The sequence below is a fragment of the Mus musculus genome, chromosome 6 (assembly GCF_000001635.26).
Source record: "Mus musculus strain C57BL/6J chromosome 6, GRCm38.p6 C57BL/6J".
In the NCBI taxonomy this organism is placed as follows: Eukaryota; Metazoa; Chordata; class Mammalia; order Rodentia; family Muridae; genus Mus; species Mus musculus.
In genome coordinates, this window is record NC_000072.6 from 3,734,707 (window position 1) to 3,759,934 (window position 25,228).

Genomic DNA, 25,228 nt, shown 5'->3' on the forward strand with positions numbered 1-25,228 from the left:
TCTGTGACTTTTCACTGCAAACTTATAATCAAATTTTACTTTTTATATCTTATGTTTTATTTTTGTGTGTCCATAAGGGAAAATGCTTTCTAGTTCAAAGGAAACAAAAATAATTCCAGTTTTTCTCTAGTTCATCATCTTCTCCTCTCACAATAAGCTCATGTGTGCAACGAGGCTCAGGGTAAAGCTAGAAACAGTGAATGTGTATGTCTTTGTGCGTCTGTTATTTTACCAATTATCTGTACTCTAATCCTTTGTCTGTGTAGATAAAATTAATTCTGGGAATTAATTCAAAAGGCACTTAGGATAAATAATAAAATATACTTTGTATATCATCTCTCATTGTGTCTTTTGCCTTTAAAAAAGGCTCATACAGTTGTATTGTATATGTGTACACATGTGTTAGCATATGATCACCTGTGTGCAGGTGCAAAGGTATATGTGGATGGTTGGAAGGAGGCCAGGAGAGGACATCAGGTCCCTTGGAGCATGACTGACAAGTGTTTGCAGGATCTGGGTTTGCTACATGAGCGAGTGCTGGAATCAAATTCCAGTCCTCATGGTTCGCAGCGATCTCTACTACTAAGCTGTCTCTTCAGCCCTTCATTTAAATATGTGGTGTATGTTGTATGTGTACACATGCCCATGCATGTGGAGGCCAGAGGCTGACACTGAATGTTCATTGCTTTCTATGGTTAATTTTGGATACAGCACCTTCACGCTGAACTGGAGATCGCTGACTTGCTTGCAAGCTACAAAAAGACCTGGTTATATTTCTTATAATTATGTTCATACTAACAATATGGCAATCATTCCATGGAAGGAGGGGGCATTCTAAATTAAAAGAGAGAACAGAAAACAAGGTAGAAGCAGGTCATAGTATGTGAACTAGCGCAAAGCAAGAAGAGACAATAACTGTTTTAAAGAGAACGTCTTACTTCTTATGGCCACAAGTATTATTCTTCTTTTATTCCATGAATTCAGGAGTATAATTATTCTAGACATGAAAGTTTGTCAATTTAATTTTTTTCAGATAGTAGGAAATAGATTGGCAGTAGCCATCAGTATTCATCCTTTAGTTGTTATTTTTTAAAATAAATTATGTCAGTATGTCTCCAAATATTTTTGATCAGTATTATATATGGGGGTTAGAGAGTATTTAATATTAAATTAATTTAAAAGCGATTGAATACTCTTTGGAGAAGAATTGGTGTTTGTGTTTGTGTGTGTGTAATTTTCATATTTTGTTCTAAAAAACAAATGCATTTGTAGTTCACCTCTTTTCTTTCACTCTCACTTGTACACATTGAAGTTTTATGAAGTCTCCTTTTATGAAGATTCAAATTAGAAAACAAACAGGGATAGATAGTGTTTTTCATGTTGGCATTAGAAAAAAAAAAAAAACTATTCCAAAATGACTCATTGTGTCAAGGAAGATATGGAAAAGGGCTTTGCTCTCCATGTATGAGAGCTGGGCCTGTTTTGTTTATTTAAGTGAGGACATTTGGGTTCTGGTTGATGATGTAATTTTTTCCAAGGTGATGTTGGCAACAGAGGCAGAGCTTGGATAACATGCCATCTCCTCTGGCATCTGCCTTAACAATCTATCATCTGCTTGTCCTTAGAACATGAATACCTATTACCTGTTCCAAAACACAGGAATAGAGGTTGATAAGGAGGAATCAGTAATGCTGAATTACAGGCAAGATAAAGGGAAAAGGTTAGGGTGTGACTTATAATGTACATCTAGTCGTCAGCATCAAAGACAACAGTGCTTGTGTATCTTGTGTGTGTTTCAAGGGATGTTCCCAAGAAGATTTCAAGGTATTTTACAGAATATGAAATAATATAAAATGAGACTTTTTGAAACGTTATTCTATCAGGCAGGCCACTCAATTTAAACAGGGTGTTATTTTAGGAAGAGACAAAATGATATTATTAGTGTTAATTTAGTAGAAAGATAATTGTGTCATGTGTTACCTGTGGCTCCAGTTTTGAAAGTGTGTTTAACATAGTCCTGCGAGCTTCCTATGTGTGTTAAAGGAGGAGAGAATTTTCCATTGGACTGAATGGTGTAAGATAAAAGACTGCCATTATTTTCACAGGAAACCCTAGCTTGCACCTTCTATTGTAGCTATGCAGTAAGCACATGATTATGATCAAATTAGGGTTTTTAATATCTAGGGGTATACACACATACATGGATGAATAAATATTCAGGCATGTGATAAGCATAAATCTTTCATTTAGTTGCAAAATAAAGGCACAATCTGAAGATCTTCAAAATCTATGTGCTTATTACAATTTTGTCCCACTTAATTTAAAAATACATATCCTGTATATATCGGGGATGTTTTGATTTGTCTTCTAATTTCATCTTTAAACATCCCACGTCTGGGAGTTATAGAGTGCTTATTAAGACACAGGTCCAAGGCACAGTTTTAAGTAAACAGAACACTAGGTGTTCATATTTGCGCAATGAATAAATGGGTGAATAGAAAGAAGATGAGGTCTGGGGCACAACAGTGACCATCATTTCATTTTGAATAGTCCCTGGAAGGCTGGCACAATAAAGTGCAAGCCCCCCTTTGTGTTTCAAATGACAGTTCAATTTATGTTTTACTTTGACTCAAATAAATGTTTCTGTATCTTTCCATGGCAAACAGCATCCTTGTTTTCAGGGCTCTTTATCTGTGCTCCTGTTTACAGCAGGATCTCTCAGGAAGTTGGCTGGCCAAATTGAACACATGTATACTAACAGGCAATCAGACTATTATTTGTATTTTACAAAGTTAAGTTCTGACAGCAACTCTTTTCATTCATATTCTTCTCAATTTGGAGGTAGGTCCACACAATGATGCTGTGTTAGGGAAACAAAGAAGCATGCTGAGAGGCTAAGAGATCCCCATAGGAAGAAGTCCTGACAGACAGAGGCTTTGAATTTATAAATCAAAACATTTCCATTTTATTGGATTTATAAATAAAAATAAACAAGACCACATCTTCTTTCTGGACTGCCAGCCTACCTGAAAACTCGGCAGGTTGGCTGGGGTTTTGTCTTCATTGTTCAAAATGACATTCATTACGTAACCATTTCCACCTTTTAATTTAACTTTAGTGCCCCAGCATATGAAAGTGTTGGCTCGAATTTATTTTGGTGGATTAATATCACATATTGGACAGGAGGTCTATAATTTCCTTAACATATGAAGTGCTTATGATCACCCACAAATGACACATTTTAAAATTCATTAGAGATCTCTGACATGCTGTCCTCTCTAAAAGGTTCCAGCGAGCACAGATGTCCATTAGTCACACAGGTGCTGCTGGTTAACTTTTCTGATTGAGGAACAACAGCCTCCCAATCTGCAGAGATGTATGGGATCACTGAAAACATCTTTCATAAACTCCTATACTCTACATACATTCCTTGGTTGATTTCGATCATAAATGTCTGATTGGTGGAGAGTTCAGTCCTATAAGAATGATAGGTTCTTTTAGTTGAACTATTGCTTCTCCAATGGTCCCTGGGATAGACAGCCACATGGGCGACACTCATGAGCTTCTTAGAAGGAAACATTTCTTTGCTTAAGATCTGCTGAATCAGAAACTATGGTGGTGAGGCCATAGGTCTCCAAATGATTCTCATCCCAGGAAACTCACGAGTGTGTTGAAAGGTATTTGGATGCGTTTGAAGAAGAGTTTCTCCTGAAAATAAAGTGTAATATATGAACTAAATTGTTATTTTACATTTATATTTAAGTAAGCATTGTTTGGTTATATATAAAATAGTTAACTTTTGTCTTTCATGTAAAATTATCTACTGAAGAAATGCAGAGTAATTTTAAGAAACATTTAGCCTTCCAAAACCCATACAACCTTCAGTGCTGTGACCTATACAAGGACTGCCATATAGCACTATTCGGGAATCATATAAAGAAACAACTTATACTGGACATTTCACTGAATGCCTAGAGCGATTTAAAAACTAACAAAGAGAATAATTGCTCTCTTCATCTTTGAGACAGGAAGACTGAAGTCCTGAAAACAAAATCCTTGGCCATGCTTATTAAATTCCTGAGTGATCCCGTGCTGATCTCTCCTAACTTCCTAAACTCAGTATTACTTATAGACTATTTTATGCCATTAATAATCTTTTCACAAGTTCTATGAAACTAGAGAATATAGAAAAATGAATGAAAATTTTACTGATAGTAAATTTTATGAATTAAGTTTCTTTATTTTGTACTTACCCTCTATTTCAAGTATGTTTACTATTTCCTGTAATACTAACACATAATTTATTCTAGACACAAGTCATGATAACTTTAAATAACACTAATTTCCAACTAGCAGGACATTTTCTGTGCAAGCTTAAATTCCTTAGTTCTTGTAGTCTTTTGTCTTAACCCTTAATTCTCCTTAGTGCTATGCAGAGTCTTTTTCCACCATTTTTTTTTTTTTCTGATCTGAGAAACTGGTGGGGGATTTAAGACGTGGACTACGAATTAAATGATAATATTGCAACATTAAATGCTGAGGTTTGGGAAATGGGAGTTGGGGGATGGGTAGAGTTGTTGCCTTCCGTCTCCCTAAGTGGCTTTTCAAGGGTCATTTGAGCAAAACCCTAATTTCTGTGGCAATTGCAATTGAGTTTTGTTGGTGTAGACCAAAAATGCTAATTAGTTTTAGAGGATTTGAGGAGCATGTAGTTCAACTTTGAAGTAGGTGAGTTTTCAGTTCAATGCAAAAAACCTCAACATGAGTAGATGGGATAGGAAAACAGATGAGCCATAGACGGTCCACCCTCCTGGGTGCTTGGCAGGTAATGCCCCCGGTCAACAGGACTGCAAATAATTTTTGCCTTTGGTATAATTGGAATTATACCAAGTGTCAAGGCTGTGAAATAAAAGATCCTGTGTGGTATGGGCTGAGACCTAGTACAAAGTTCATCTTGACTCATATACCTTTTCCCCTTTTGATTTTACTGAAACAATGTATGTCTTTTCTTTACATCAACTTAAAGCAAAATTGAAGACTATTGTCTACTAGCAGTTAACTTAAGCATGTATTGAAATCTCTTTTCTTGTTTACTTAAAACAACTTAATGTATTCAAAATTTAAAAAATAAACTCAAATGTGAAGAGATCTCTAAAGAAAATATATGCTTCTATATTGTATTGAAGTTATATACTGAGAATCTGGTTAATAGGAATTAGGATTTTCCCATAAATCAATGTAATTCAACATCACTTTTCTTATTCACCATTGATCAGGAAAGATTCAATGGAGAATTTTTCAATATTGGTATTGAAAGTTCATTTTCATTAGTGAAAATGAGCAGTGTTGTGACATTAACACTCATTGTCATCGTATAAACACTAAAATAGATGAGCTGTGTTTTCAGTGTATAACTTGTAACACATGACTGCCATGCAAATTCACTCCACTGGGCTGAACAATAGATACAAATTGGATTTATAAGCTCCAGAATCACAAAATCAAATTATAGCTTTGTGAATGAAATACCAAACTAAGCACTGAATAATTTTTTTTTTAGATCAAAGAGCATGAGAATTGAAATCAAGGGCTTAAAGCTGGAGGGGGCAAGTCATCCCTACATTTGTCATTTTATTTGTATTTTTTCTGGTTAAAGATGTATTTATACTTATAACAGCTAATAATAACATTTAGAGGATTTCTTCCTTTAATATTTTGGGAAAATTAAAATTAAAGAACACATAGGATATGTTACAAATACAGACAACTAGGAAAGCAAATGGAAAACAGAGAATTTACAAAACTTAAGACCAAAATGTTAACTATAATAGTAGACACGTTTGGAATATATTCTCCTCTTAACACAGAGTAACCTTTTCATTTTATTAAAACTTAATATACTGCTATATTGATATGAAAATAAACAAAAATGGTACAGAAGTGAGTGAAGTAAGAAAAATTATCTGACATCAAACAAAAACAAAGAAAAGTTTAAAACTTTGAAATTAAATGATATCTACACTTTGAGGTAAGGTTAGTTGTTACAATTAAAAAGCAATAGAGTTAAATATAGTAAGTAATCTCGACAAATACGCAATTAAGGTATATTTATTACATTAATTTATGTGTCCCATTCACTGTGAGGGTAGTTGGAAAACTGTATGCAGATTTTTCCTCCATTCGTTCTGTGTGTGTGTGTGTGTGTGTGTGTGTGTGTGCGCGCGCGCTCCCATGCACACATATATTCTTATTAATTTTGGCCATTTTTGGAAAACATTTATGGATATTTTATGTAGTGGTGTGGGCAAAAGTTTGTCCTATTCATATAATTGAGATTTTGTTTATGCATTTGTTGATGGATATGTCTGTGATCTAACAGAAGAGTTTATATGTTTGTAGTCAACCATGCCAGTCTGGTGTATGAATCCCCCATTCTTTTCTATCTCTTGGGATGGTCTAAGCCCTCAGGAACCTTCCTCCAACTCTGCTAGATGAGTTCTTTATTTGGAAGCTGGAGCGGGATTTGAGCCTGCGCTGTGGTGGAGCCTAATGACCATTTCCTTAGAGTCAGACTTGGCTGGGGGAGCTTTGACAAATCTTCCCACAGCCGTCCTCCAACTGCTAAGCAGCAAAGATATTTATGTCACAGCGCGTCTCCACACCTGCGGTCAAGGATTTCATGCTGCTCAGGGCTCATTTCATGCGGAGCAGGAGGAAGGGCGCTGAAGCAGCTTTCCCAGGCTGAATATGAGCTCATCTTTCCTGCGAGCTGTCCCACACTTCCCTCAGACCACAAGAGGGGCGGAAAACAGGCAGCAGAGTACAACCAACCGCCTGCACTTTTCCCCTTGTGATGCTGCATCGGGCACAGAAGGATATACTACTATAGTATAACTGGTAGAAAGAAAAGAAAGCACACACAAACACACACTCAGGAGATTATTGGTGTACTCTGTAACCCCGAGACCCCATGCACAGGGCATTTCTGTTGATAGTTTTATCAGGACCGAAAGAACCTATTTGGTTCTTTATTAAAACATCTAGCCGGGCGTAGTGGCGCAAGCCTTTAATCCCAGCACTAGGGAGGCAGAGGCAGGTGGATTTCTGAGTTTGAGACCAGCCTGGTCTACAAAGTGAGTTCCAGGACAGCCAGGGCTAAACAGAGAAACCCTGCCCCCCCCACCCAAAAGAAACATGTATGTGTTTAATAAAACGTGTATATGTCCCCTCTCTTTTGGGAGCATTTTCAGACTCCTGCTGGCTGGAGAGGAGTGTTTTTGTTAAATTAAGATTTAGGAGGGAAAGATGACTTAAATGGTGTGCATTGAAAGAATTTAAACAGACAATGTAAAAACAGATGCAAAAGATACAACAAAGTAAATTTGCTAAGTGGCTGAACTAAACAGAAATTAAATCCAGCATGTCCTACTGCTGGGGTGTATTTATTGAGAAATCCAGGTCAAAGAGCATCAGCTTGCTGAACTTGTGTGGTGCTTGCCAGTGAAATGACGGGTGCCCCATTGTTGGGACAGCTGATGTTTAGGCTGGCAAGAATCCTGAGAACATGTTTTAAAAAAGACCCTCTGCTGGCAAAAGGCATAGAGATGACTTCATGGGACTTCTGAGTCTAGAATTTCTTTGCTTTTATTACCGATTATTTTTGCTGGATTTTTTATTTTTTGACGCAGTGTTTTTAACTTTAAAACTTAAAAAAAAATCTAAACAAAAATAACTGTCTACTTCCTGAAGTCACACTGGAGTGGGCTGCTGTTCTAACAGTGGCCTCATCTCACCCCTCATTCGATGTCTGACAAGGGTGTTGCTGGAGTTAAAACAGCAAGCACCGTCCTCACCGCACTCTGTGTTTGGGCCACAACTTTGGGTCTGGAAGGAGACCCAAAGTGAGTGTCTCCTCACCAACTAAGCATGTAAAATGGCAACACCCACTACCAAACATTTAACAGTTTAACTGGTTTAATTCCGATGCTGTAAATGCATATATAGAGAGTGAGTGTAAGCACTGAAACAAATATTCGTTTTTAGAAATGTTTGGCCATAATACCTTTGGAAATGTCATTATATTTTCAGGGGAGCATTAGCTCACACACTTTAACAAAGACTCTCCTTACAGTAGTATGTTCATGATAGATAAACACCCTCTGGTCTTATTGTATGGGTTGTCCTGCCTATTCAGAAATAGTGGTAGAGCTCCTAAAACTTCTAGAGATGTTATAGGTGTAAGTAGGCAGATTGGAATGAGAATTTCAGCCTGCAAAGCGTACCTAGCAGCACCCAGCGAGAAGACATTAGATGATCATTTCATAGAGCTCACTTGTCTTTGAAATCCATGGCGTTCATCACGCCCGACATAGGATTTCAATTTACTGTGTGCCAACTGCTGGGCAAAGAAAGCTCTTATGGCTATTTGAAAAAAATAAATGAAAAGTATTGCATAAATGATATTTTAATTATCACACATACTAATATAATATAATAATGCTAATACTTTTATGGTTTTGGACCTTAAGAAACCAAAACCTTAAATTTCAGAAGCAAAATATTTTATGTGGATATTTTTATGTTATTTTTTTTCCCTCATGAAACATGATACCAACTTTCCTTCAGTAAAGAACTTGAGGAGAGGTAAGATTACAGGCAGAGAGGCAGAGGAGTTGAGAGGCAGAGAGCTCCTCGTATCACCCAGGTTGTCTAGGTAGTGTTTGAATGAGAACAGGGCGCCACATCAGGACCTAGTCCCAGGGAGGATGTATTACACTTGGGAAATCATTCTTCATATTCACAAGAAACAGCTGGTCCTAGTAAAATCATGGGACAGAGTCAGGTTTTTCTGTACATCCTGACTTGTTTCTATGAGATGTTTTCAGACATTCCATCTCATTAAAGGACTCAGAACATGAACGAGGGGCTGTTGTTTCAAGACAAGAATTTGTGGAGCTGTCCTGATGGCGGAGTCTGTAAACAAATGTTTAGTCTATTCAAGGACCTATTTCTCAGAGTTGAGGATGTTCCTATCTCTGGATGTCCCCAACCCTGTTCACTTCAAATGAGTCCAACTCTGCAAATGTTAGCTAGCGTGGAGGGCACATGAATAATTTTGCTGAGAGTTAGCTGATACCAGGTCTCCATTTCTGTGTTTTGTTTTGTTTTCTGAATATTTGTCACTTCAGAACTTTTCAGGGGGCAAAAAAGCCAACTGTCATTGGGTATCTTCCTTCAGTGTTCTTGACTTTTATCTTTTGAGGCTGTATCTCCCACTGAACCTGATGCTTGCCATTCTGGCTAGGCTGGGTAGCCAGAGAACCCCAGAGCCCTCCTGTTTTCTTTCCCAATATTCTGGGGTTGCCAATGAATCTTACTGAGCCAGATTTCTAAGTAGGTGCTGGGGATCCGAGCCCAGATCCTCAGCCTGTGCTGCTCTACTGAGCCATTTTCCAGCCCCCCCTTTTTTTTTTGTTTTTTTGAGACAGGGTTTCTCTGTATAGACCTGGCTGCCCTGGAACTCACTCTGTAGACCAGGCCGGCCTTGAACTCAGAAATCCACCTGCCTCTGCCTCCCAAGTGCTGGGATTAAAAGTGTGTGCCACCACCGCCCGGCCAGCCCCTTCTTTTTTGATAGCTATGGGCAGTATCTCACTTTTCAGGTGATTCTCATGATTATCAATTCTGTACCCCCTTCCACTAGGGAAATAGAGAGAGAAAAGGATATAGGACTTTTTGAGTAGTCTTAATTTGTAAACTGATTCAAATAGCCAGTTTCAGAGGATGACCCTAGTAAACATAATGGTACTCTTGTGCTACAAATGAGGCCCTTGTTTTTCATAGAAAGTTCCCTAAGAGAATTTTTGGGTAAGATTTATGGTCAGGGTTAGAACCCAAATGAGAACTAAGAGTCTGCTTTCAGAATCCACCCAGTCCATCTGGATATAGAACCCAAGTGTAGCTCAAGGACTTGATGAAGTCCTTACAAAGCAGAGACCATGGAAAGCAAAGGCACTTAAGTGCCGTGTTTGTAACTAACATGTGATGTGTAGGCGGTGAGCAGTGTTTGGGCAAGAATATTCAAAGGGCTTTAAACTAAGTGAGGAGGCTTTTCACTCCCAGTCCCTCAATGTCTGATCTTCTGGAGAGATCAGCTTCACAGGTAAATGCAGAAATTTACTCCTGAACAGTGGCAAAGCTTGTCCCTTGCTCTGTTTTCAGTAAATATCACAAAGGCAAAAATGTAAGGCAAGATCCTTTTGTTTTTCTCAGTATAGGGCATTTAATTGTTGTTTACAGTTTACTACTATAAGATGCTATTTTCCTTCCACAGATCAATTAGCAGACAGAACTATCAATGTAATCAATAGGATATTTTTGAATTATATTGCAAGCAATCATTTCCATTTGGATTAATCTCTCTCTCTCTCTCTCTCTCTCTCTCTCTCTCTCTCTCTCTGACAAACACACACACACACACACACACACACACAGAGGGATGGGGGAGATGACAAAGTACCGACAAGACATATTGAAATAGCTGCAAAGTACTTAACTTTAATCTGATTTGTCCAAATGACTGGTGGATCTGAGCTCCCCAGTGTCTGCTGTGCTATGACTGTGGCTCAGATGCACGGGAGATACCAGTGACACTGGCGACAACCAATTCTACAGCCCAATCTTGGTTTTGCAAATTTCCAAAAAGTTTACTTAAAAAGTGTGTAATATTTAAAGACCCATTTTCTAGTTTTATATGCTTTTTCTTATATCTGAGCAAAAAAAAAAAAAAAGACACAAATGGTGTAAATCGTTGAAGCAACAAGGCATAAGTGGATCTCAAATTAGCATATAGACCCCCAAAGAGAGGATGCATGAATTCAAAATTACTTGATCCTAAAAGATATTTTCAAGAGTAAAGTTAATACCCTGAGTATATATTTAAACAGTTGAGATATGAAGCAGCTCCCTCCTGAGTCTCTGAGCCAAGTTTAAGGGTATATTTCTTTGAACACAAAGGCCACTGAGTGTTAATATTGTGCCACCTACTGGACAGCCTGTTGGCTCCTACAAAACATACTCACAGCATGGAAATGTGTATTTTACCCACAAGGCTTCAGCAGAGGTGAACCATATGATCAAAACACTCTGGACATTTTGATAACACGTTCTGCTCCTTTTACTATTGAAGGCCAAAATTGTTACTAATGAGATTCATGTATTCAGAGTCAATACTAAAACGTTCAAACAACAAGAACACTAACAATGCAACTTCCTTCATTGGGTTTTTCTGCGTCTGGCACTTTAGATTGATTCTCTAGTCACTATAGCAGATTGATTTATAGGCACTGGGGCTAATGTGAGGAGCAGTTAACAAAAATTTGTGGGAATATCTCAGCTACTATCACCTGACACTTTGGGAAAACATGTCATGGGTTTTTTTTTTTTTTTTTTTTTTTTTTGGTCATGGGTTGTTTTATTTGGGGGGGGGGTGTTATGTCTCCTGTACAGTAGGAATAGAAAATTACACATCCTCTGTGCACACAGAGAACACAAATGAGAAAACATCCCAATGTCAGTAAACAAGTAAAATATTTATTATTACTAATAGAAAAAGGCCACTAATTTAAATATTTATACTAATAAAAAAAAAGTCAGTATTAAAAAATATTCAGAGCATAGACAGACCTGACTTCTGCAGACCCAGTTAAGGCTAAGTGATGCTGGCCAATGTTAATTTGCCTCCCAGTGTTTTAATCCCCCCTACAGGCTGACTCTTGTCTAATTTACAAAACAAATGGCTGTGGAGTTGCACAAGGCAAGACACTCTTCTCAAGTCCTCAGATTTAGCAGGTTCTTAGTAGAGATTATAAGTGGCACCCATTAAACTCCACAGGAATGTACACACGCATGCTTTAAAATTAACCAAGTTTAAGAGGCCATCTTTGTGAACTGTTCTGTTACATTTCAATCCACCTGGCTCGGAGTATAGTTAATCATGTTTGCTTTACATGTTCTGTCTGTATATTATATATGATGGCTCAAGGAGACACATTTGTGCTCCAAGATCAAATGGGAATGATACCTATGCAGGACAGTCTACCACTCCATATGACTGTGGCCACAACCGGTCTTCTTGTGTGCACTTATTCTCACTGAGCCTAGAGGTGGTTTCCGTGTCCTACTCAAAGCAGGGCTGTAGCTTAGAAAATTACTGAAAATGAATCAAAAGAAGATGAAAAAGGAGGAGGAGGAAGAAGGGAGGAGGAGGGAGTGAGGAAAGAAAGACAGAAAGAAAGAAAGAAAGAAAGAAAAACAGAAAGAAAGACAGAAAGAAGGAAGGAAGAAAGGATAAACTGACCATTTTTGCTTTTATTATGTTATCTGTGTTAGATTGTTCAAGAAGTTTGCATCTTAATGCCAATTTTGAAATTTGCCAAGGTCAAAAGGTAAACCTGTATATGGTTTTTTTTTTTTTTTTTTTTTTTTTTTTGGCATAGTGTGAGTTTTTCATGTGGGTTTGACAAATTCCCATGAGAATTTGCTTCAAGGCTTTGTGTTGGTTTTGGCATATAAAAAGATGTACCATTTAATAAACCATTGTGAAAGTTGGTGTGCAAATTGTGCTTTATTTGAAATATTCTTTTTATTTGAAGCTCTATTTACTCAACAATCTATTGATCTGGAACTCATGCATCCTAACAGCACCTGGCAGATGTTCTCAACACTTTCTCGGAGGCCTGAATATTTTTTTATTTTATAGATTTAGACGCACTCTGGATATACAAGTCTTTCTAAAAGAGAGTGAGTCTAGATGGGAGGGAAGCAAGTGAGAAAGGAGTTAGAAGGGACATGATTAAAGGTGATGCTCCTAATGTCAAATTTCATTTTCAGTTGACAAAAAAGAATCTTAACCCTAAAGAGGTGCTGGTGGAGGAACTAGAACAGAATCACAGGGCTCAGCATGCATCAGTAGCTGGTTGGCAAAAAACTTAAGACCAATCAGCAATATCGGCCCTAGTTGAAGCAAGGCACTTTTTCAGAAGGAAGTCCCCTCTTCAGGGATAGAATAATTGCAAAATCATAAAGACAGAGTCAGTAACTGTCCCGTTCGCCAAGCCATGTGTGTGACCTATGTGTGTGCGGGTCATTCTCACGTGGTGAATTCTATCAGGAATGTTTAGTCATTTGCCCTGCATTGATCAGCCAGAGCCTTTTGCAGACATGATAATCTGGAGAGTCAGCACCACAGAATGAGAGGAAACTGAGGCACAAAAAATGTTAAAGTGCTTGCATTAGGCCATCATCAGTAAGTAGTGTGGTATGTTTGACCTTAGAATATCTGACACCAGAGTCCCTGTGAATAACTACTGCATCAAAGCAGCCTGGTGATTCTGGAGATTCTAGGCCATCTCCCTAGGACTTAACAGGTGATATGGATTTCTATATAAGCAAGGTCTGACTGAATAAAACAGAGCTCCTTTGTCAGAACTCTACATGGGGTGAGGAATTCCATAGAGAAACAGAAGGTGCTCAGAAGGGAATTTTGGCTGCATCAGGTTGCAGCCATGTTCATGATGCAAAATAGAGCAGGCCCAGTTAGCTCAGGCCTCTGAGGGAGTATGAGGAAGCTACTGGACGGTTGACTCATTATCCTTGAGCTGCCTTTGAGGAGGGAAAAGCAGGTCCTCACACTCCTGGGCTCACTGGAAATAGCCAGGATAGAGTAAGCTGGTACCTCAGAATAAATTTGACAGGATTTATGTGAAAAGTCACTTATGGAATGGAAACTCAAAGCAACACATTGAATGCCTGCCTGTGTTGAAGTTGTTTGCAAATCCTTTCAAACAATTGTCAAAGGGAAGATATTGAATGCCAAACTTTGCAAATCATTTTTTTGATGTAGGCAAGTAACAAAATAAAAATGGCAGTGATTACAAGCATATCACGGTGCTTATCAAGTTGATTAAAACAGGTAGAAACAACAATAAAATATGTTCTGAAATAGTGTCTTTAAAAATGGGTCTTTACAAGTAAGAATTTGATGGTGAGAAATCTCACCTTGGGCTGCCTGGTAAATAGATGGAGCTTATCATAGTTTTACTCTGTTTTAAATTTCAATTAAAACATCCATTTCCCGCTGTGGTCTTTTTTCAACAGTGTGAAAAGGAAAAAAAATTACCTTTAATGGGGAGGAAGCATACAGATAGGAGGGGAGGAGTGTAGTAAGGAAGGCTTCCTGGATCCACTAGTTAGTTGCAAGTTAACGCTATACTGAAGGATATTTGAATTTGGTTGCCTAGAGCAAGACTGCTTTAAAATAGCAAAGGAGGCATGGATAAAGAAAATGGGAATGGGGTTTTACTCTCAGTGCTTTGCTGTTAATATGGAAGTACACCTAGATCTGCAGGGCATGGATGTCCCAGCTGAGAGACAGGAAGGGCATTCTGAGCCTCCAGGGACCCAGTTATGTGCATTTACCTGCAGTGGCCTTGTAGTTCCAAAGAGGGAGGCCATAAAGTCTCTTCTATTTCACTTTTAATGATGGCAGGGAGGCATGGGCAAAATACCCAGGCACTTGAAAAAGCATTTTGAGTACTTCCACTCACTACTTTTAATGGAAAAAAGTTAATCTCTGAAGAAATATGTTGATCTATAGGCGTAAATACTTTAAAGCCGTTTTCATAAATTTGTCTAACTGGAAATGTCAGAATTATCTCCCACTGGCTTGCTCACACTTCTCACCGGTGGCTTTCTCTTGGGTAATACTGACTTTTCCTTGCAAACTCAGTCTTGTACTATCCCTATCTGGGGGTTGACATCCCATGTGACAATTTCTCTGCTGCAACCTTGCATCCCAAATCAGAAGAAGATATAAAACGTAATTAGTAACTATTAAGATTCTATGTTCAGGATACTCATTCTCGCAACCCAGGGTATATCCATATGACCTTGCTCTAAATACATTAGGAGCAGCTATTTAAGTTCCAGATGTCTAATGAACTCTGAGCGAGAAATGGAATGCTACATTAAGAGAAAAACAAGCCCTGTAGAAGAAAGGAAAAGGAATTGGTTTCCTTCCTCATTTGTTTCTTCTGGGGACTAAGTCACAGCCTACTTCTGCTTTCTCTTTACAAAGGCAGAAACCTTCTGTTCTTTAGCATTAGGGTGAAAGCAACGCGTCTAAGGAAGCAGTGCGTGCAATTATCTCTAATATTCTACCAGCAAAGTTATGCTGTAATCTAGATGTGCTGGGTGACTGTACAGGATAATTAATAGACTTGGAATAGAGTAAGAATAAGAGTAAAAGTGGTTGTACAGGATAATTAAAAGACTTGGAATAGAGTAAAAATGGTTGGTATAAATATATCCAGCTTTGCTTTACCAATCCTGTTCATGGAACAAAATTTCTGTGACTAATTGGTTATTATTAAATGCCTAGGCCATGAGGTTGTCTCATTGTCTGACTAGTTCTTAACTTAGTTAACTAATTGAACTCTTCTATATCTATCTTTTGGTAAGTTACCTCTACTTAAGTACTTAAGTCCTTAACACCATCACCTAAGTTTTAGCTCATGTTGGAATCTGTGCTGTGCTCCCCCCATTCTATATGAGGGTCAAAATAATAATAAAGAATATATAAGTTGTCAGAGGTTTAATTCAGTGGCAGAGTACAATACTGATATATATTTGACTATAGGTTTGCTACCCACTACAACAGAAAATTGGGAGAGAGAGAGAGAGAGAGAAAGAGAGAGAGAGAGAGAGAGAGATTCACTCCTGTGTGATTCCTGCATGTTTGATAATTTCCCCCTGTATTATATAAAATCTATGTAAGACTTCACTTTGAAATTTTATTTTCCTTACAGAAATCTGTGCATAAGGAAAGCCAAGCACTAGGTTCTAAAGATGGAGCCCCAGCTGCTGGAGTAGTGCTGCTTTACACAGTAGTAAATGTCTATTAAACGAAAGGGCAGAGACACTGCTTGATGCGTGTATATGGTGTTCAGCTGGAGTTCAGGTGTTTTGTATATGGAGAGGGTTGTTCTATGAGAGTAGATTAGACAAGGCTGGCGACAGCCTTCCCTTAAATGTCTTTTAAAACTAGAAAGTGTATATATGTATATTTTACAAAGGCCAGAAGCTTACAGTTTAAGAATTAATGCTATTTTCTCCCATTGTTCCAAGTATGAGGCAGAAGGCACGGGACTGACAAATTTTTAATGAGTGTTTTTAAAAATAATTATCAGCCATTTTGAGTGTCATTAGATTTAAATGGGATATTATTGTTCTACAAAAGGAAGACTATGTTTCTAGAACAAAGCTCAGTCCTTTATAGAAAAAGGTCTTAGTAGTTACGGAAACTCTTAACATTGTCTTTGAGCTTCTCATTTTGCTACTAGACAGTGAAACTCTGCCATGTGTTTGTAAACAACTCTTTTCGATTAAAAGCCACATGGGATCCTGAAAAGCTACACACTCAGCACCAAGCAGACATGATCAAGCATAGACTCTGTGTTCAGTAGGAGTATAGGACAGTGATTAAGACTATAGTGTGCTGTTCATATCTGCCCCTACCTCTAGTTATAGGACCTTTTTTTTTTTTTCTAAGTTTCCCCACCTCCTGAAGTTCACTGGGAATAATAAAAACATCTGTGACAACTGTGTGAAGAAAATGGGAGTAATTCTTCCAAGAACTGTCAGAGTAAGCCTTTGTGTCACTGAAAAATGATTGTACTGGCATATTAGAATTAGCATCTTAATTCTAATTTCTTCTTATAGACTTCTTCCCCTTCTCTGGTTTTCAGTCCTTATCATTATGAACCGGAGGCAAAAATGTCTCATTCTTGGGCTAGTGTGCAATCTAAATGAGATAATGTGTATGCATATTCTGTCTGGCAAATATACATCTGAAATTGAGTAATAGTATGCTTTGTCTGTTTTGGAACTCTGTTTAGACATAAGAGAAATAAAACTAATGAGTACATTAATATAAACTATAAATCGCAGCCTCCCCCCCACCCGATGTTCACATTTCCAGGAGCTTGTCTGCTTGTCTAGCCTCCCCAGTGTTGCTTTGTCTCCCACACACCTCCTCCCCATCTGTCACCACTGTGGATAAGTCTGAAGCCACACCTTTTTCTTACTAAGATTATATCTTGCAAGCTAGAAGTTTCTGGACAGTGATGGAATAAGACAGAGAGGGAAATTCTCCTGTATTATTGTGAGCTTGACTTCTTAATAATGACCTAATAATCTTCAAATTCCCGAGGAAGCTAGATAATTTGACTTAAAGTAAGTTCTACCTCAATGGTTTTTCTCTTACTGTTCTAAAATTCATCTGTACCATTAGAGAAAAAAAGTTGTAGATTAAACATGATTTACACTAGAATGTAAGACATGTGTAAGACAAGCAAATGGAAGGGGTGAAATTAATGTAAATGTAGATATAGCAAATAAACAAACACAGACATAATTAATAAAAACCACTTACAGAAGACTGAATAGCCTGAATGCACTCGAAGGACTTACACACAGTTTCCTTTGGGCTTCAGGATGGACAGTCCCACTCCTGTTGGCCCCTCCCCCTGTTTGCCCAAGTACACAGAGTACCAAGGTAGTCATCAGATAGGGAAATGTCCAGGGAACATGGAAATGAGCTGTCATGTTCCAAAATAGAGCTTGGAAAGTTTATCATCTCTGAGTGAATAGGAAAATTGACATTTTTAGACTAATTAAAATTCGATGTGTTTTCATTTGCCATTTTGGGCTCATACATTTATTTTCCCCTCCACACCATTAAAACCACAGATACCATGGGTTTCTGACTAGCTCTCATGGAAAGAGGCAAAATGTAGTTTTGGGATTCTTTTTAAGGTCCAGTTAAGAGTTGTGTTGAATATTTCTAATGGAAAATTTGAAATAATAAGTCAACTTGTTTGCAGTATGATCTTGATTTTTTTTTTAATGAATGAAATTGTCAACTTGGAGAGCACACTTTTCCCTGGTAAAGCTCAGTTTGCAGTGGAATACTATAAACCTGGGTATAAGCATGACAGCTTCAGAGAAAGATATTTACAATAAGGAAACCCTTTATTATTTCTATATATTTTCTAAGACAGAAATCCATGGATCTGCTGCTTCAAGACATGCAAAATACAAAGCGAGAGATATTTTTCATTAAGAGAATGAACTTTGGCCGTCAGAAATGTAATAGTAAGTACATGTCTCTTTTCTGATTTACTTACACTCTGGACCTCCTTGGAGTCATTTTCAAATCCTCTGTGTAGTAGCCCTGCTCCCTCGGTTTCTTCTCCTCTGGAAGGCGCTCTAATGGCACTTACCTTAGGTGGATGCTGCAAATATCAAATGTATTAAAATCAGTGAAAAGCACACAACATTAGTGGCTCATAGTAAGTTCTATGTAAGTGGTAGATATGTTTTTCATGATTATTTTTACTGATATGTTTTACAAAATACTGATATGTATACAAAATGCATATCTTTATACTTATATATGCATATAAATATATGCATTTTGTATACATGGTTGCTTACAAGTTCTTAATTAGTTCTCAAGTCATTCTTAAGTTTTGAGAACCTACCATTTACAGGTTAGCTATAATGATATAATCTGTTCTTCTTTTAGTTAGCTTTACACTGAATATTAAGTCTTTAATATCTTTAGCTGCAGTATAAAGATAACATTTTGGAATTAATATTCAAAATTATTACACAAAGAGATCATCATTATTGCTGGTAATTTTTTTTTTTCCTGAAGAGAGTTAAGTGCAGTTTAATCCTACATGTAGAAAGCAAGATTTGTGGGTATGGAGCAAAAAAGTAGTAGATTTGAGCTTGCAGGAGTATCAAAAGAGACAGAAAGAGAGACTCTGGGGTGGTTCAAGCAAAGGGGCTTTTTCTTAAGAAGGTATATATATGGCCCACATGGCATTACTGTGCACATTTTAAGTACTGGGTGTGCCAGGATAATAGATGGAACAACCAAGATAGACTACTCCTGTCATGTGTTCCATTCTTCTCTCATCCATGAGTACAGTGGTACATGAGGCTTTCTGTAAATGCTCATGGCTCCCAGTAACCTTGTCTGCTCTTTGGAGAGAGCACTGGGCAGGGAGTCATAAGGATGGGGTTGCCCTGGCAGAAGGTGGTAACCTTCTGCTGGGCTGAACTGTGACACTTCTGTGGTTTCTTTCTTAATGAAAGCATTGGGTTCCTGATCTTAATAAAGGTAAAATATGAATTACCCGGAAAACATATGGCATCACCTTAAAGGCAAAAGTGCTATTTTAACGAATTAAAATGCGGCTCAATGAGTTCATAACATTCAAAATGGACATCAAGCTGCTGCTCCTCAAATGTGCCTAGATATTAATATTTCAGTAGCTAGAAAGAAAAGCCAAGTTTCTCCCTGACCTTCTATTCACTCAGATAACATTTCCAATTTGTAAGAATATATATTTTCCTCATGGGATACAATAAAATTATTTTAATTTTCAATGGGAAAAGAAGCAACCTAGTAAATTCTTATTTTTTCCTGAATTGGCCCCCAAGCTATGATCATTTGCTTCGTTGGGGTTTTGCCTTAATGCCATCTTTGCAGTCTGTGTGATGTTAGGAATGAAAAAGTGTTCTAATATTGTCCTGACCTTTTAGCCTTGTAGTAGGCCCAGGCAAAAAGGTGCTGAAGCAATTTGCATTACTGTGTGTTCTGTGCCAAGAACGTCTCTGAATCTTGGAGTAAAGAGGCTCCATCCAAATGCCCACAAAGAGCAATATTTACTCAAGACTCTCGTATGCCTGCCTGGAATCCTACCTGTCCCACATAGCATAGAAAATCGTTACACTGAAAGTTGGATTAATTAACGTATGAGTTGAGTCAGTTTAAAATTAAATTTGGCAGCAATAAAATTTGTCTTTCCTTTACCTGTGTTTCCTGAGATGACTTCATAAAAAATCACTCTAGAAAGAAAATCTTAAATAGCCAAGCTTTTCTTTAGGAATCACTATTATTATTAAATGGATATTTTCTCCATTCTATCTATAGGATAACCAGTAATTATCTTTGAGCTCCAGGGAAGGATAAATGGAGCTTTTATGTTTCGTGGCCATCAAATTGCTGTGTTAATAATTATTAAATTAATTTGATGACTCTTTAAAAGAGGAATTGGTCAAATAACAAAAACTTAAAATTATAAATCAATATTACATTTTACATTTGGTTATTGTGAAAAAATGTCTGCTTATATATTTAGGCATCTAGAACATTCCCTTAGGTGGGGCTTGTGCTATTCCAAACTGTGCCAAAAGGTTGGACTTTGGGGATAAGGGCAGTCACAGCTCCTGTAGGCCCCGTGGGTGGGAATGCCAGTTGTCTGTCATGCCTGTGGAGAGGGGCTCCTTATTTCATCTGTTACAGAGGCTTGACCATCTATGATGATTAATATTCTAATTATAGGATTTTTAAAAGGTCTTCAAGTTACCATCAAATGCCATTAATTGGAGTAGCAGAGAGAAGGAGATCAATCAATCGTAGGTTTGAACTGTCGCTCTGCCACATTCAGAAAGCCATGAATTTTCTCATGTTTCTAATCCTGCTTTCTCATTGATGGATTGGGTTTGATAGTACCTTATAAGGACACAGGATACTATAATAGCCTCCTGAAAAGTGACTGAGTAGTGCTGTATGCAGCATACATTAGGCCCCTATGAATTGTTGCTGCCTTTGTTGTTATTTTGTTGTGTATCCTAAATCAGGAGGTCCTAGGTTATTTTAGAAGATAGATTTTCTGTTTAATGTGACTTGCTTCTGGTTCTGGTCTATACTGGGAAAATAAGATATTCGAGTAGCTTTGTTCACATGCAAGAAGCAGAAGTAGGAATGTCCTTAAGGATCCACAATTAAAAACTGGAATATGTAATTCGCCTACAACTTCCTTATGTAAAACAGGGCAGTGCTTGATTGTAATCCAAAGCACACGCTCCTGTCACCCTTTTAATCATACCGGGGCTGCATGTAATAACTGCTATAATGTAAATGCTGTTTAAGGAATTGCTTTAATTTTTAATTATGTGTAGGTGCACATGTTGGTGGTATGCACATGTGACTTCAGCTGCCTGTAGAGGCCACTGGTTTTCAATCTCCCTGGCTTGAGCTGGAGTTACAGGCAGCTGTGGGCCATCTGACATGTGTGCTGGGAATTGAAATCCAACCTCTGCAAGAGCACTATGTGCTTTTAACCACTGAGCCATCTCTCCAGCTACTATAGATGCTATTTAAATATCTCCCTGGCTTCCCGTGTTCAGGGAATAGCTACAGGGAAGAAAAAAAAAAAAAAAACAGCGTGCCCACTTTTTCAAAAAGATGTTTTTAGCATGGGTGCAGAATCCATGGCTGCGCCCCACAGACAATGGGCATACACTTTACTTTGTGCTTTAGAGGGGTTGGAGGGAGCACTGGAAGCAGTTCTGCATGATGTGATGGGTTCGGAGCTGGGAGGGAGGCTTTCAATGTTTACAGAAGAAAACATGATCTGTTCCATACGTTAGCATGGACTCCAGCCTGACGCAGGAGAATGGGTTTAATATGCTTAAAAATGAAAATGGATTATTGAGGAAATATTACAGAGAAACACGTCAAAGTTTTGAGACAATTGCGAGTTGATACTTTAAAAGAAAACTTCAGGCTTCACTGTGACTGAAACCACTTCAGGAAAAAAATTGTCAGCATCTTTATGGTTAAATTTAAGTAAGTTTTAACCCTTCCCTATCTGAGCATAGAAATCTGTCTGGATTTGCTGAGACAATTGGAAAACAGATGACTGTCATTTGTAACCCTGAACAGAAAGAAAAGAAGTTAACACATATTCATAACAAAAGGGACATGTCATAAAACAGAAAAATTTTCATCTTTTCCAAAAGTTGACACATTTGTCCTGAAAACTTGTATGCAACTTCTTAGGGCATAATCATTCTGGGAACAGTTTGTATATGCTGAAATACTAGAATCTCTAGGGGGCTGGGAAAGCTTTTGTTGGCCTCCCCCCCCATATACTAAAGAGAATATGTTACCTAAAAGTAAATATACACATATTATATGTGTAGCACACACACAGGCACTCATTCACACACACACACACACACACACACACACACACACACACACACACACACACACACAGAGGCACTCATTCACACAGGTTCCTGTGCACAGAGCTTGTGGAGAGTCTTTAAAGAAACTGACAGAAGGCTCTTTGGGAAGCTATCAGTGGCCTGCAAACCTGATGGAACATCTCAGGTGTCTGCAGTTTCCCAAATCACTGTGTTGGTTTTTGCTTTGGAAGGTTACTTTTGTACTGCTCTTTGCTTCTATTTGTTTGTTATACAGTCTAGTTTCCTACCTGTTACTTCATGTCTCCCCTCTTTACTTAGCTTTTTATGAACTGTCATTTTAATGCCAACTCACATCCTCTTTACAAGGATCACCTCCCTAGAAACTGTTCCTGCAACCCACTTCAGAGCACCAAGGAACTGTAATTATCATAATATTCTTTGACCAAAATAATAAGCATTTAGTACATATTTACTGAGTATGAAAATATAAGTGATGGTATCAGGATAAAATCATGTGTGTTAGGGGGGAATAATTAATATTCTCTGAGGGATGGACATAGGTTAGATATAAAATGCTAGATTCTGAAGCCCCAGACAAATAAAGGACAGCTCCTGGGAAAAGAACTGTTGGGAGAAACATAAAGCAAAGCAAAGCAGCCTAGCAACTTTATATAAGTGAGTGGACAGACAGGCAGACACACACACACACACACACACACACACACACACACACACACACACCAGTGTTGAGGCAATGTAAACTGAGGTTGACAAGCAAGGGCACAAGGTTGCAAGTGAAGGATGGACTGTGAATCTGGATTCAGTTTTCCAAGTATGATTGTAGCCCCTGAGCTGGAATTAAGGAGCTGCTGAGATTTTCTCCATTCCATTGATGGGGGGAAATTAAATGAGGTTTTATCATGAAGGGTCTTAAAAGAGGGCTACATCCTTGGACATTAACTGAACAATTTTGAATAGAGTATGACAAGACCATAGCTTGAAAATAATTCTGCCTGTGTTGTAAATTCAAAACACAGGGACTGAAATGTGGCTGAATATTGGGAGAAAATTTAAATGTTTTTGATAATGGTAATAAAAGGGGTGGCTGAAGAGCTTTTGAAAAGGCTTAGCATCTGTCAGAAATTGGAAGTACCCCACATTTGATAATTTGAGAGAAAAGAATTCACTGCCAAAAAATGTCAGTGCAACAATACAGTTAAATATTGGTTACAGAAACATTGGTTGCACTGCGCTGAACGAGGTGCTTTATTTCTTTGAGAACGAACTCCTTGTGGTTAAAGAATCCAAACTATTCTCATACAGAGGACACTGATGTGCATGGTTTCTTTAAATAGAAACTTCCATCAGAACAGAGCAAAGTCAAGTGGTCACAGGTGCCAACAGGTGTTGGCAGCTGAGCGGAGCTACGGGCACCATCTAGGGAGAACAGTGGGCTCCCAGATGTTATCTTGCAAGCCAGCTCAGTGTCTGGACTTTTACTACATTCTTTGATGAGCATTTTCTCTTTTAAATTCATGTTTTTTTTTTTCAGGATTAGAAGTAAAACCACATTCTAAACACACACACACACACACACACCCCATTGCTCTTAAGAAACTGATTTGAGAAAATTGTACTTAACTGTATTAATGAACATATATCAATGGGAATTTCTACAAATTCATCTTCAATGTTTCAACCTCATGATTTACTTGAATAAAAAACAAAGTTTCAAGCTCTGTAACCCCACCATAGGTCTGTTTTCTAACCTTACACATTAAAGCCAGAGCATAGGATTTTCTGTGTTTTGATCAAATCTAAAACAATGTAGGACCACCTTAACAACCTTAACAACAGAAAATATTACCATCTGGGTTGTTTTGTTGTTGTTGTTGTTGTTTTTTTTTATCATTTGGAGCTCAGCAAGATCACATTCACACTGAAAGATACATAACTGTCATATACCAAACCATGCTTTTAATTATACTCAAGATGGAAAAAATGCCAATGCCTGCTTTAAATAATCATCTATTTATTTATGCTTATTTTTTACTAGATGCAACATATTAAGGACAAGGATATGACTTTTTATGTACTGGCAGACTTAAATCACTGGTTGGCATTTAATAAGTAATAGAAATGTTTATGAATAAGTGGCATTTTAAAATTAGACATTTAAACACTTACATAGAACCTACTATGCATAAACACACAAATGCTTTACAAATGGTAATTCACTTAATGCACATGAAATAAAATCTTTTGAATCGATGTACCCTTTATAACACAGAACAGCTAAAATACTTGCCTGATTTATGCAGCCAAACAGTGGTGGAACCCGGAGTCCTTCCCGGGTCCAGCTATATCAGAACCTTTGCTCTTATCCTATACCACTTTCAAATAGATGCTGTCTTTAAAAAGTTAAGAATATAAATATTCACTTAATCTGTGATTTATGATACAGTTAAACTCAGAATAAGAAGCTATGAGTTTGAGTACATCTTTATATTACTTGATTTGCTATATTAAGCAAGTGTATTAACAGAATGGAACCTCAATTTTCTCATGTATAAAATCAGGGCAGTAGATTTTTACCTCAAAAGCTTATGATGAGTTTTATAAAACCAATTTGTATGAAAATATTACAACACAATTGGCACCCAGGATATGTTATTGGTATGCCAAGGAGAAGGGCTCTAAGTTTTCTCTCTCCCCTTTCAAAATGCACATTTGCACAATGTATAGCATATTGGTGTTAGTAAAAGGAAATAAAATTCTTTGCTTCATAAAGCATTTTTTAAACATTTCCTGAAGCTAGAGTTCATGTAGTAAGGCATTTTCTGGATGGCAGGATAGCTTATTTTCTGGGGAAAATGTTGGGATCTGTTATGATTTAACAATCTAACATAAAGAATAAAATCTTTCTTCTAGTTAGAGAATCAACTTAACTGCATCACATACATGGAAACAAAGAGTTGACTGGCAACACAACAAATGACATTTATCTTCACCAAGATCCTTCAACATTAATGGGCTCAAAGAAATCCAAAGATCAGCATAAGTAGCATTTGTGTTCACCAAGACCTTCCTACATGAA

At 37.7% G+C, this 25,228-nt stretch overlaps 1 protein-coding gene across 4 annotated transcripts in view; it reads right to left on the reverse strand.

Moving 5' to 3' along the window:
* Positions 1 to 25,228, reverse strand: part of Calcr (calcitonin receptor) — a 79,036-nt gene that overhangs the window by 49,029 nt on the left and 4,779 nt on the right. For all 4 annotated transcript variants that reach the window (NM_001377018.1, NM_001355192.1, NM_007588.2 and 1 more), the window contains exon 3: positions 18,246 to 18,353. In NM_001377018.1, coding sequence (NP_001363947.1) covers positions 18,246 to 18,268 — 23 coding nt within the window. In that variant the 5' untranslated portion in view covers positions 18,269 to 18,353. The remainder of the gene's footprint in view (positions 1 to 18,245; positions 18,354 to 25,228) is intronic.